General features: G+C 38.0%; 1 protein-coding gene across 1 annotated transcript in view; it reads left to right on the top strand.

Annotated features, from left to right (window-relative positions):
* Positions 1 to 13,383, top strand: part of LOC117415871 (ras-related protein Rap-1b) — a 41,686-nt gene extending 28,303 nt beyond the window's left edge. The window contains exons 3-8 of the mRNA XM_034026765.3: positions 932 to 1,000; positions 1,490 to 1,546; positions 4,318 to 4,458; positions 6,248 to 6,391; positions 10,123 to 10,238; positions 10,972 to 13,383. Of these exons, the coding sequence (XP_033882656.1) occupies positions 932 to 1,000; positions 1,490 to 1,546; positions 4,318 to 4,458; positions 6,248 to 6,391; positions 10,123 to 10,209 (498 nt within the window). The 3' untranslated portion in view covers positions 10,210 to 10,238; positions 10,972 to 13,383. The remainder of the gene's footprint in view (positions 1 to 931; positions 1,001 to 1,489; positions 1,547 to 4,317; positions 4,459 to 6,247; positions 6,392 to 10,122; positions 10,239 to 10,971) is intronic.
* Positions 13,384 to 14,946: the final 1,563 nt, after the last annotated feature.

Below are 14,946 nucleotides of genomic sequence, written 5' to 3'. Positions count from 1 at the left end.
ATGTACATTTTTTGTACACCATGTAAACAAAGCAGTTTGCATTGAAGCTGCACTTGTCATGGGGATGTTTAGCATAATGTCAATGAAATGTGGGTGTTCTGTAGCTAGCAGAGTCTTTGTATTTGATCGGAAGTGCAGTGTTTGCGCAGGTGGCAGTGGTGCTGTAAGGAGTCGTGTTACAAAACGCACTGTACGGCTAAACAGCAGCAGCCATGCTGGAGTACATCCACAAGTTTCAATGTAATATTCATTTATTTTTGTAGCAAGTTAAACGACCACGCTCTTGGCAAGAAACCGAAGCCTTTGAATCTTATTTCAGGCTGGTATAGTTATAGAGAGACAGAATTAAGGCTGCATTAGTGGTGTGTGTTTGGGGAGGTCTGTGTCACCATTTAAACTATGCCAGCGTTACAACACAATGCAGAGCAAATCCTGGAGCCAGGATTCTTGGATTATCAACATGTTAATGTCTATCTAAAGAGGACTGGTGACCCTATGGATCAGCTGATGCAAGAACACTGAGGGAAATTCACGAAGCCTTTTACTTCATTAGTGGGGAATCACTTAAGGCTCCCATGGCATAGCAGTTTGAGACATTCAGGAATTTAATGCAAGCAAGGAAAACCTTGAAAAATGGCACAAAAACTGTGATGGTTTTGTTAATTTCCTACTATGAAATATGGGTAGCTGAGAATCAGTCTTGTGGGTTTGTCCAGACTGTTGGCTCTCCCAGTGAAGCACCTCCGCTGCCTTACAGCTGCTCTAAATCCTTATGACCCCCCCCACCCCCAAGCCATCCCAATACACACCAACCACCTCAAGATTTTCAGTGTTTTATTTTTTACTTGTGTAGATTTTTTTTATTTTTGTTTTGTTTCTAAGTGCAGTCACCATTTACATTACCATCCGTCCTTCTCTCTTCCTTTTCCAGACCGTACAGTTTGTTCAAGGAATATTTGTTGAAAAATATGACCCCACAATAGAGGACTCGTACAGAAAGGCAAGTACTTGTGTCTGTTTTTTGTTTTTTTTTTAAATAACTTAATGGAATTGCAAATTGCTTCCTTGTTATTGTTATTTATTTTATTTATTTGTTTATTTGTTTTATTTCTTTATATTATTCCATTTGTAGTGCCGTCTCAGGGCAGCACGGTACACCACGTTTTACTTGCACAGTGGTAGGTCTCAGTACTATATTTAGCTTGGTTTGGTTCATAACTTATTGTAACTATGGTTACAGAGTTCCCAAGTCATTATGTTTAATGTGTTTTCTATTCTGTACCGTTTTATATTCTCTCTTTTAAGACTTGCAGTATTACTAAAAAAAAAACCTAGTAATAAAATGAGGCAAATGTTTCATTTTACACGCTTCTCATCTAATTCTAATCTCATGAAACTGCGCAAGGACGCCCTACATAGAAAGTGATTAGTTAAGATGTGTGAGCTTTAGAATTTCCATTATAGAACATTGTATTTTTTCTCTTGGTAGCAAGTTGAAGTAGATGGACAGCAGTGTATGCTTGAAATCCTCGACACGGCTGGAACGGTGAGTGATTATAGTAAAGGTTAAACTGTTATAAATATAGGCATGTCTCAATAAGGGGACACAAGGAAACGGACCATGAATACTAAGCATTTCAAAGGAAATTCTTCATTCTCATGCATCCTGTTACCAGTTAAAACATTTCCTGATTGTGATGCATTGTCACGTTTTAAATATAAGCCTTGAACTGCAGGACTGGAAATTAGGTTTGGACCATTGTAGATTTCACTGTGAGCATAAAGATTGTGTGAGACCATCAAAAATAAAGTGCTTGATTCTAGATTCAACCCTGACATCTTTCTTTTATTTATTTATTTTATATACAGCGCCTTGCAAAAGTATTCAGACCCCTGACCAATTCTCTCATATTACTGAATTGCAAATGGTACATTGAAATTTCGTTCTGTTTGATATTTTATTTTAAATCACTGAAACTCAAAATCAATTATTGTAAGGTGACATTGGTTTTATGTTGGGAAATATTTTTAAGAAAAATAAAAAATTGAAATATCTTGCTTGCATATGTATTCAACCCCTGTGCTGTGGAAGCTCCCAGTTTACACCGATGAAAGAAATTGCCCTAACGAGGACACAATTACCTTACCATTGGCCTCCACCTGTGAACCATTAAAGTTGCTGTCACAGTTTCTGGATAAAAACCCCACTGTTGAAGGATCATTGGTCTGTGAATCTGAAGGAAAATGAAGACCAAAGAGCATTCTACAGAAGTTAGAGATAAAGTAATACAAATGCATAGATTAGGAAAGGGTACAAGTGTTTGGGTATCTCAGTGAGCACAGTTGGATCAATAATCAGGAAGTGGAAGCTGCATCACACCACCCAGGCACTGCCAAGAAAAGGCCGTCCCTCAAAACTCAGCGCTCAAACAAGAAGGAGACTTGTGAGAGAAGCCACAGAGAGGCCAACAATCACTTTGAAGGAGCTACAGAGTTCAGTGGCTGGGAGTGGAGTAATGGTGCACCAGTCAACCATATCAAGAGTTCTGAATAACACTGGCCTGTATGGGAGGGTGGCAAGAAAGAAGCTGTTACTCAAAAAGTACCATCTGAAAGCACGTCTGGAGTTTGCCAGAAAGCATGAGAGTGACCCAGCTGCGATGTGGGAAAAGGTTTTGTGGTCAGATGAGACCAAGATAGAGCTTTTTGTCCAAAACTCAAAGCGCTATGTGTGGCGCAAACCTAACACTGCCCATGCCTCAAGACACACCATCCCTACAGTGAAGTATGGTGGTGGCAGCATCATGTTGTGGGGTTGCTTCTCATCAGCAGGGACTGGGCATCTTGTTAAAATTGTAGGAAGAATGGATGGAGCAAAATACAGGGAAATACTGCAAGAGAACCTGCTTCAGTCCGCTCAAAAACTGAAGCTTGGGAGGAAATTCACCATTCAGCAGGACAATGGTCCCAAGCACAAGGCCAAAGCAACATTGGAGTGGCTCAAGAACAAAAAGGTGAATGTCGTACAATGGCCCAGTCAAAGTCCTGATCTCAATCCCATTGAGAATCTGTGACACTATTTGAAAATTGCGGTCCACAAGCGTCGTTCAACCAACCTGAACAACCTGGAGCAAATCTGCCAAGAAGAATGGGCCAAAATCACTCCGACACTGTGTGCAAAGCTGGTACATACTTACCCCAAAAGACTTAAAGCTGTTACTGCAGCGAAAGGTGGCTCTACCAAATATTAATGTGTGGGGGTTGAATACTTATGCAAGCAAGATATTTCAGTTTTTTATTTTTCTTAAAAATATTTCCCAACATAAAACCAATGTCACCTTACAATAATTGATTTTGAGTTTCAGTGTTTTAAAATAAAACATCAAAAATTTCAATGTAACATTTGTAATTCAGTAATATGAGAGAATTGGTCAGGGGTCTGAATACTTTTGCAAGGCACTGTGTATGTATGTATGTATGTATGTATGTATGTGTGTGTGTGTGTGTGTATATATATATATATATATATATATATATATATATATATATATATATATATATATATATATATATATATATATATATAATTTATAAATACCACCCACTCGATATATCGCGGGTGCCGGGGTCCAATACAAATCCACTATATCGAGGGCTGCGATATAGCGAGAGACCCATAGAAAAACAAATAGGCTAATAAATACTGTACAACCACTCCCTCGTTTTATCGGGGGCGTCAGGGTCCAATATAAGTCCTCTACGCAACATGCTTTTTCTTATTTTTCGTCTAAAAAGCAGTGCACCGTTTTAATTCATACTGCAGAGGGTAATTGCTTCTCAACAACTTAAGTCTCCAATTAATTTACTGAATCTTCCTTTCTTAAATGCCCAAACCACTGCATTGTAAGAATCCATTCCCAACATAGGAGGCTTGTTGATTGGGAGCTGACGTCCCTCTTCTATTGGTTACTGTCTTACTCGGGCAGTGGAGTGATACTATAGAAATGAAACTTCTGAAAGGATGAGATTCATTTAAATTTTAAACAGCTTTTTAATGTTGGAATGACTTCACCCCATATATGTAGAGGACTGTAATTTGTTATTCAAAGAAAGTAATTTGACAAACACGAAGGTGCACTGCTGCTCCCAATAAAGAGGTTCATTAGCAGCATATTTAACTGAATTGCGACTGTGTACTGGGTGAGCATGGAGGTATGTGGGAGGACCCCGGGGGATCACAGACTCTGAGATTCATCATGTTGTTATAATTAGTAACCTTGTACATTCTCTCTACTTGTTTGCTTTCTCCTTGCACAGGAACAATTCACGGCGATGAGGGACCTATACATGAAAAACGGTCAGGGCTTTGCGCTAGTGTATTCCATAACCGCACAGTCCACGTTTAATGACCTACAGGATTTGAGAGAACAGATTCTCAGAGTAAAAGACACTGATGACGTGAGTATTATTACCTGAAAAGGCCAAGTCCAAAAAAATGAATATGGTACTCAGCAATAAAAAGGTAATTTTGGACTGCACGCTATTGAGTGCTTTTGCTTTGATCTTCAATGCAAGAACTGAATCCATTCCAAGTTCCATTTAGAAACGCACATTTAATTAATCCGCAGGCTCCATTGAAAGCAAACGCAGTGCTGATCAAAGAAAAAACAGATACCCGATATATGTAAAGAAAAAAAGGTTTCTTCTATAGCATTCAGGCTTTAAGATGTTTTTTCATAGCATACATGGATGTTTTATTCACAGCAAGCTTTCAAGCCTGTGTGTATATGAGTCAATGCTGATAATATAATTGATTTAATATGGGCATTACAAACAGCCTTGTCCAGTGAAGTACAGATGTGCAGTAATATTTCATAACAGGAAGAGGGTGGGGTAGTTGTCTGTTCTCGTTTTATTTTTGTTTCTGGTATAGATGCAAAACACCCTTTTAGCAAGGGTTTTCTTGAGACAAATTACTGCTTCACATTGCTGTTGGGAATCCCTCCACCTTCATTCTGCTGTCCAGTATTGAGGCAAGAGAACAGTATATTCTTCTTTTGAGATGGGCTAGAAAGTATTCTGCATGACATCGCCCACTTCCTTTCTTTTTTGGGGGGGGGGGGGGGGGGGGGGGGGGTTTGGGCGTGTTCCCCATAAAACAGGGTGTCTGTCATTTGTTCAAAACCACAGGCATTTCCTTTCCGGTATCAGCTGTAAAATTACATGTTCTTAGAATATGGGCACTTCGGGGCCTGGGTAGGATATTCATTATTAAAGAAATAATTTTAAAACATTGGCTCTGTGTACAAAGCAGAGAAGGGGGATACTGTTTATTTATTAGAATGCCATAACATATCAGTTTAAGTCTAAACAGACCTGTTATGCTGATTTTTAGGATATTCCATTCAGTCGGGCTGCCACACCTCATTGACCATGTGCACCACATATCAACATGATCTGAATTCATTCCTCTTTGCTTAAATACATTTCAGAGCTAAAAGAGACACAACCAGTATTAACAATGATAATTGTTAATGCCTTAATTATGGGATTCCCTGTATTAGACATGCATCTTGTACGTGGTTGTATACTAGAACTACTCTCCAAGGCTTTAACACCAGGGATCGATATGCAGTGTACTTCCAGTAAACATGTTGCTTTTATTAAAGTTATTCGCCCCCCTGAGATCAGAGACCTTGCAGGGTGCTTTTGAAATCTACTTGATGCTCTCTTTGTACATGTGCCTCAGGCTTTGACGCTTTCAGAAGAGCTGTTTCAGCTCGATATGAACACACAGTTGATGCTTGATCAACATAAACATCTTTTTAGATGCAGCAAGAACGTTATTTACAAGCGGACGCTGGCAAGGCTCCAGTAATCGCACAAATTTGTCAATTTTCATGTTTTTGTAAAAATTCAGCCTTCATAGCAATATAAAGTGCTTCCTGAAGTCAAGGTAGTATCATAAATTCCAATATATCGCTTGAAAGATCACTTCACTTCAAATGCCCCCTCACCTAATAAAATACATTAAATAAAGGTGTTACACAGTAGACCAATTAATCAAAAGAGCAGTGGTATTTATATTGGACACTGTTTAGCTCATTTAAAATAGGATCCAGGGTTTTGAGCCTACTTCAGAAGGCCACAAACCTGACTTTGGTGAGTTCTGCATTCTGTTTAGCTGAGGCATTCAGTGTCTAACAGGCTTGTTGCTCAATAGTTTTCTCTTCCTCTTAATTTTCAGGTGCCAATGATCTTGGTTGGCAACAAGTGTGATTTGGAAGACGAGCGGGTGGTCGGGAAGGAGCAAGGACAGAACCTGGCAAGACAGTGGAACAGCTGCGCCTTCCTAGAGTCCTCAGCAAAGTCAAAGATTAATGTGAATGAGGTAAGAACTAATAATCCATCCTGAAGCACTTGTGTCTCAGAACAGTGTCACACCCTATTAAGTGGACAGTGCCTCTCACAATTTAAATACACTGCTCGGATACATAAACCAATGTTGAGAATATTAGCTAAAGGGCTTAAAGGAGAAAGTTTATATCCTGAAAAGCCTGCAATGTCTTGTGCTGAACAGCAGTAAGGCGCACATAAGGATAGCTAAACTGTGGAAGACTGTAGTGAACAGTCGCACAATTTTACTATAACATTTAACTGCAGCTTTAAGGACGCAATTGTGGTGAAGTTGACACTATAAAGTGTGTGTGTGTGTGTGTACACATGGTTCTCCCCAGGCCTTTTCAGACCTTATCAAAGTGGCTGTCGCCGCCCGGCTGAAAAACCCTGATGTGCCCGTCTTGCAGGTGCTACTGTGCCTTTAACAGTAAGGATTGATTGCGCTTCTAGCTGACTAGATCAGTTGGGCGTTGCTGGATGAAAACAAAATCTTGGAACCACTTGACGGCTGTGTTGCATCTTGACACAACATTTAACCAATCAATCAGAGAGTTGAAGGGGCGGGTTTTCTGTGTTAAGCACTTCGAGAAGCTAAAACGTTAAATGATTGCTAAAAAAAAATAACCAATTATTTTCAAAGCAAAAATAATGACATTGAATGCAGGGGGTCAAAATAATCCGGCGATCGACGCAATCCACCGCCTAATACTATATTTGCACCGGCTACTTTATTAAAAAATATTCCGATTATTTTCGGGTATTATAATTCAGTCAATTTTTTGTCGTATTATTGTACGGTAAGGTGATGTATAGTAGATAATAGCTATGCACAAAAAAAAGCGTATTCCTTTTGTTGTGATATTGTAACAATATGTATCCAGGTGCTTGTGAGAGATATTGGGGGTTCATGTATAGCGGCTGTACGCCTTTAAGAAGAAAGGCATGATGTGCTTAAGTGCAGCGGTGCTGGATTATTACACTGCGGTTTCTGTTGTGTTAAATGGTTAAAATGAAGAGTTGCATTCAAAAAATGTAGAATAGTGAAAAACAAAGACTTATTTTAAAGAAAGCAATTTAAATGAAACAATAAGCTCAATAATTAAGTTAAAAAGGAAGTGAAAAGGTTACCGTTTTTTTGTTAACTCCAATAACCCTACGTTATCTTTCCCCAGTCAAATGGTACGAGTGCCTAAATAAGCAGGTAATTTACTATAATAAAAAAAACAGTAATAAAAAAAAATACAGAACATAAAAAAGCGCAACCAGATATAGTCAATGAAAGACAACACATTATTTAAATTATTTGTCGTATTATATATTTAAGGTAAGGCAAGTTTATTTTTCCATAAAAGTGCTCCCGGCTATAATGTTCTGCCGCCCGGCTGTACAGAATTCCTAGGGAGAACACTGATATTTATATATATTTATATATATATATACACACACACACACACACACACACACACACAGCTCTTTGAGCTTATATATATATATATATATATATATATATATATATATATATATATATATATATATACATACAGTACTGTGCAAAAGTTTTAGGCAGGTGTGAAAAAATGCTGTAAAGTAAGAATGCTTTCAAAAATAGACATGTTAATAGTTTATATTTATCAATTAACAAAATGCAAAGTGAGTGAACAGAAGAAAAATCTACATCAAATCAATATTTGGTGTGACCACCCTTTGCCTTCAAAACAGCATCAATTCTTCTAGGTACACTTGCACACAGTTTTTGAAGGAACTCGGCAGGTAGGTTGGCCCAGACATCTTGGAGAACTAACCACAGTTCTTCTGTGGATTTAGGCAGCCTCAGTTGCTTCTCTCTCTTCATGTAATCCCAGACAGACTCGATGATGTTGAGATCAGGGCTCTGTGGGGGCCATACCATCACTTCCAGGACTCCTTGTTCTTCTTTACGCTGAAGATAGTTCTTAATGACTTTCGCTGTATGTTTGGGGTCGTTGTCATGCTGCAGAATAAATTTGGGGCCAATCAGATGCCTCCCTGATGGTATTGCATGATGGATAAGTATCTGCCTGTACTTCTCAGCATTGAGGAGACCATTAATTCTGACCAAATCCCCAACTCCATTTGCAGAAATGGAGCCCCAAACTTGCAAGGAACCTCCACCATGCTTCACTGTTGCCTGCAGACACTCATTCGTGTACTGCTCTTCAGCCCTTCGGCGAACAAACTGCCTTCTGCTACAGCCAAATATTTCAAATTTTGACTCATCAGTCCAGAGCACCTGTTGCCATTTTTCTGCACCCCAGTTCCTGTGTTTTGGTGCATAGTTGAGTCGCTTGGCCTTGTTTCCACGTCGGAGGTATGGCTTTTTGGCCGCAAGTCTTCCATGAAGGCCACTTCTGACCAGACTTATAGATGGGTGTACCAGGGTCCCACTGTTTTCTGCCAATTCTGAGCTGATGGCACTGCTGGACATCTTCCGATTGTAAAGGGAAGTAAGCATGATGTGTCTTTCATCTGCTGCAGTAAGTTTCCTTGGCCGACCACTGCGTCTACGGTCCTCAACATTGCCCGTTTCTTTGTGCTTCTTCAAAAGAGCTTGGACAGCACATCTGGAAACCCCTGTCTGCCTTGAAATTTCTGCCTGGGAGAGACCTTGCTGATGCAGTATAACTACCGTGTGTCTTGTTGCTGTGCTCAGTCTTGCCATGGTGTATGACTTTTGACAGTAAACTGTCTTCAGCAACCTCACCTTGTTAGCTGAGTTTGGCTGTTCCTCACCCAGTTTTATTCCTCCTACACAGCTGTTTCTGTTTCAGTTAATGATTGTGTTTCAACCTACTTATTGAATTGATGATCATTAGCACCTGTTTGGTATAATTGTTTAATCATACCCCTGACTATATGCCTACAAAATCCCTGACTTTGTGCAAGTGTACCTAGAAGAATTGATGCTGTTTTGAAGGCAAAGGGTGGTCACACCAAATATGGATTTGATTTAGATTTTTCTTCTGTTCACTCACTTTGCATTTAGTTAATTGATAAATATAATCTATTAACATGTTTATTTTTGAAAGCATTCTTACTTTACAGCATTTTTCCACACCTGCCTAAAACTTTTGCACAGTACTGTATATATATATATACTGTATAGTTTCATTTGTTTATTCTTCTCTGCTCTCCACTTTATGATAAAGCAGATCTTTAAGCGCCCCTAGCGACTCACTTAGTAAGAGCACTGGTGTTCAGTTTGCAGGGCGAGTTGTGCTCTGATATTGGCAGCGTACACAGGGCCAGATTAAAGGACGTGGGGGCCCTACACTAACCCATATTTTGGGGGCCCGATGCATATTATGGCGAACATTCAAACATCTGTGAGAACATAGAACACAAAATGATGCAATATGGAATCTAGCACCCCTAATTCTGAATTATATGCATAAGGAAGTGTTTTAAGCTTGGGTATTTAGCTGGTTGCTCTGATTCTTGGTTGCCTGGAGTCAATGCAAATTTGCATTGCTTGTGTTCAGCATCTAAAGTATTTACAGCAGGATTATGACCGTTGTCGTGATTACCTTGGGAAGGAAAGATCGAGGGTTACCACATGTGGGTAAAGGGGTGCTGCTAATGCATCACATAACACTAGCCTGGAAGACTGGAAATCCGTACTTTACCAAAAATAATAAATCAGTACCTCCTACATCCTATTGCAATTCAATTTGTCTTTGTTTGCAGATCTTCTATGACCTGGTTCGGCAAATCAACAGGAAAACCCCAGTACCGGGGAAAGCACGCAAAAAGTCAACATGTCAGCTGCTTTAATGTACAGATGTGCTGTATCTCTGAGCCAGGTGGGTGAAGAATGAACGTTTACTGTTGGACTGTCTGTCTTTCGTATCCCTCAGTCACTGGGATATAGTGGAGTCACCTGCACATTCATGCTTGTGTACTTATGTCACATTTTAGTTTTGCACAAGAGTATTGGTGTCTGGGGAAATGAAGGCAGTCTACGGCACAGGTATAAGCGTGTCCCAGAAGTATTGACATGCGTTTTAAACTACAATAGTAACAGTATATTCATACAGCTAAATGAGTATTTAAGACTACAAGTTGACAATACTTCCTGGCACCACTGTAGATAAAGAATCGCTTATCCAATTTTGAATAAGCTTGGATACAACACTCTGTGTATTGGTATCGGGATATATATGGAGAAAAACGTCAGTCTGCAGGCCACAATTTACATTTTGTGGAGATGTACTATGTATATAGATTCTGGAGTTCAACTTTTACAGGACACTGACGTCTCTCATTCTGTACTTGTAACTGTGTCAGGGGATTTATATTCAAACCACCTACTTTTACAATTTACAAGCGGGGCATGCTATGTAAACATGTCTTTCACTGGGCCAATTGAGTTTAATTTGTCTCTTTTTTTTTTTTTTTTGGAGTTTATTAGAATAATGCTCTGTTGTGTTACTGGACTAAAACATAGAAGGGAAATTAATCAGAAGAGTTTTGTTTTGTACTTTTTGATTCAGCAGCATGCAACTCATTTCTTTTTTTTTTTTTTTTCAATTCCAGGTCTGATAAACTGTTGTCTGTTCAACAGTGCCAGCATTCCAACTTTACTAAACCCAACATCAAATGGACTTTCCTGTGGTGATGCCCTTTAACAAATGGATTAAAGCTACTGCGTCAGTTTTTGTACATAGATAACTGTAATCACTCTCCAGTATCACAAGAAAGAGATTTTTACTTGTATATAAATATATTCTAACTGTATGCAACTGAAAAAAAAGATAGAGCCTACACCCAGTGTTATTGCTGATGGAGACACTCCGTTTACCAATGTTGTAAATGTAAGAAACTGATGTATAACATGCTGAACACTGTGCCCAGTTTTCTGCCGCAGGTATTATGATGTAATATTGAGAAGCACCACTATTTTAGCAAAATAAAAGTGAAAGTCCAAAGAGCTCCTATTTAGACAATTTCATACAGCTAACTTTGGTATTTGTAGTTTATATATATATATATATATATATATATATATATATATATATATATATATATATATATATATATATATATATATATAAATATAAAAAAAATATGAGATACTAGATTATTCCTGTTTTGTTGTACCAAGATACATTATTGCAACAGCTGTTAATATGATTTTATCTTGGGGGGGAACCTGTGGAAACCGTGATTTTCTGTGTATGGAAAAAGTAATGGTTTTCTGTCACTATTATGTTGTCTTTAGCCTGAGATGTTGCCTTCAAATATGTGTAAGTTATCAGGAGAAACAAAAAAAATAATGTCAACCTTTTGTCACCTTTTTTTTATTATTATTATTATTATTATTATTATTATTATTATTATTATTATTATTATATAATTATGATGTTTACATAGGTAACCATGTTTATAGATGTCTGAGGGGGATCTACAACAGGAAGTATATATTTTAAAATGAGTTTTTTTTTTTGTTTTTTTTTTTTTTTTTTAAAGAATGATTTAAACCATTTAGTTTGTAAAACCAATCTTCACGCTTCTTTCTGCAGCTGTAGATTCTCACTGTAAATCCCCTGCTTGCTCATGCATCTGTTGTAATTGAGAAAAAAACCAAATATACCAACTAGTTAGTAAAATTGCCTGTTAGTAATTTCTGTTTCACATGTGTAATATTTGGGTTGAAATGTTTCTTGGTGAACGAGTACTGTGGATGTCAGTGGTGAATGTTGGAACTAAAATTTGAACTGCGTGTAATTTGGTTACAGGGCGCAAGCTGCAGTATGTTTAACACTCTTGTGGATGTATTTAAGAATGCCTTGTTGCTTTGTGTGCATTAACTCCTGGATGTAAAGATCATGTGTATATCCAGTCCAGAGCCACAGTATTTGTAATGCAACATCTGCTTTGAGGTGGCCAAATGTAAACTAAAAAGCCTTAATTAAAAGTGGTGCAATTTTGTATAACCTAGCATCCGTAGTTCAGTAGATGTGGATTGCCATGCAAGGGCTTGCAGTAAAGATTATCTGCCACTTGAATGTTTTGTGTATTGTTTTAACAGTGCTAGGAAATAAATATTGGTTTAACTTTTTTAAATCTAATACTTGTGTGCATTCTACAGTGGGTGACAGGTACTGTGTGGTAAAACAAATGTATGCATTACATGTTTCTTCCTATGTCATGCACAAAGACTAGTGTTCCCTCGTGGCTTTAAAATAGGATAATTCACTAATTTGGTCAATTGCTAATTTAATGTCCTTGATTTATATATAATTTTTTTTTTTTTTTTTTTAAGATGGTTTTATAATCATGTTCCATCATTTTACCTAATTTTATTAGTTAAATTCACTATAAGGATTTTTGCAAACCTGCGAATCATCAGATGACTTTCTCAGCTGCTTCTCAAGTTGAATCCTCTTTGATTGCTGCAGCCTCCTATGGCAGTATAAACTGTATCCTGTGCTTATGGGGGTGCAGTAATGTTATTAATAATGGTGTTTATTTGGAGAGTTTTCATTGCATAGCACTTGCTTATGTGCAAAAACTGAACATAACTTGCTTTCAGTTGCAGTAACTAAAATCGAGTATTGTATGGGGGGGGGACTCGCCCAACAATTTCTGAGAAATGACCTGACAATCACTCCTCCTTCAGTACTGAGAACTCAGACTTGGTAGACCAGTGACTGGACATGACAGGTCCTTTCTCTAGAATAATTACCATTTGCTTTCCTAAGCATTTGGTTGGTGGTTTATGTAGGCAGTTCTTCCAATAGATACCCACAGTATGCTTTCATGTCTTTGATTTTTTTTCCATAATCAAATCTTTATATTTACTGAGGTAGGTTGCCAAAAAACACTGGCACTAATCCACATCACTTTTTAATATGTATTAGAATGATTTGAACATGAGATGTTTTAATCTAAGTGCACTGTATATTCTGTGTAAATATTTTAAATAAAAACAAATCCAAAATTTGATTGAAATGAGTAATTTTACATTTAGTGGTAATTTGTGAGTAGGATGTCTGACATTTACAATTTAGTTAATTAGAATAATGTTTCTGCTCCATTAGCATTGATTCACAGACCTCTGATTTAGCAGCAACCTTGAACTACCTAATGTTACCTTAGGCAAAATAATCCAAGATAAGTGCTAATCGGGGTCTGTGAAACTAGCCGTTAACAATAAATAAAATATCAAAGATTTGATTACTCGGAGTGATTACAGTCTGAAACAGCCAGGATAGCAAAAAATTAGCTGCTTGATCTTTAAATATGTAAAAACTATTGAAAACCTTATGGGGCACTGCACTTTTAATCTTTAATAGTTAGAGGATGCAGAGATTCATGTATAAACCAAAATCCTGAAACGTCAGCTGGCGCATAATTGTATGGGAGACCTGGAAACCGGTGCAAATTAAAAACAGCAGAACCAAACCAGCTGAATGAGCGCTTCATCCTCATTCATTTATATCAAATTTGTGAAATGGATGTATTGTAGGCAACATGGAGTAACCTATAGCCATTAACTACACAAATTGTTACAATTCACCTTCATTTCACATTCCACAGAGCTTGCTGACTAAGAATGGAATAGATTAGCACACTTACAAGGCTGATGCTTCTTATTCGAGGAAGTGGCTTGTATTTTTTTTCCCTGTTTCTTTCTTTTAGAAATTTACAAGAAGTGAAAGTCCTAGGTTGGTGTCGCCACATCCACACGATTTGAAAGTTTTCTAGTATCAACAAGTGGTGCTTCCTATTTTTATTGAGTCCTAGCTCGTGTGATGCTAACTGGGGATCGTTTCCAGTTAATCCCAATACCTAAACCCACCTGATCCATCCACAGCTGTAAAAAGTAACGAAACTTTGCACCTACATTGACATACTTATTTCAGTGTTGAAATCTAATTAGTTAGCTAATAAAGGATATTTCTAGGGATTCTGATAAACCCTCATGGGGTCAGTAAAATTATAACTAGTTGCTACTGGTGGATTCTATTCAAGACATGAATGGTTCAAAGCGGTGACCTTCTACAGTATTATTGTACAATTCTGTACTAATATGTAACACCGTTCCATTCAATTATTTGTTTTTGTACTTGACCATGCGTCTGCTAGTGTTAAGACCAAACTAAATAAGAATGGTTAAGAATGTCTTGCCTGAAAACTCTTAAGTAGAAGCTGACAAATGAAATCATTAAAGGGTGTTACTCTGTGTGGGAAGATAACATATGTTTCCTCTTCGATCAGCTGAAGCCTGCGGCTGAGCATGGTATGCCTGGCTATTTGGGTGGGTGTGCAACCAAACACAAACACAACAGGGTGTGCCTGCCTCACTCTTCACACTCAGCAGTCGGATTAGCAGATCTGTGTTGCATGACATTTAGCGACTACAAAACTGGAGCAATTCCTCCTTTCTACCTGGCTGCCCACATTCGATATTATTATCAGCTATGGCTCTCTCGTGGCTAATAAACCTGTCTTAAAGTACTGTAAATCCAATACGTTTCCTACGAGAATAGAGAAGCGAGATAAAGC

Source organism: Acipenser ruthenus, chromosome 7, assembly GCF_902713425.1.
Source record: "Acipenser ruthenus chromosome 7, fAciRut3.2 maternal haplotype, whole genome shotgun sequence".
Classification (NCBI taxonomy): domain Eukaryota; kingdom Metazoa; phylum Chordata; class Actinopteri; order Acipenseriformes; family Acipenseridae; genus Acipenser; species Acipenser ruthenus.
This window is presented reverse-complemented; position numbering and strand designations above follow the sequence as displayed.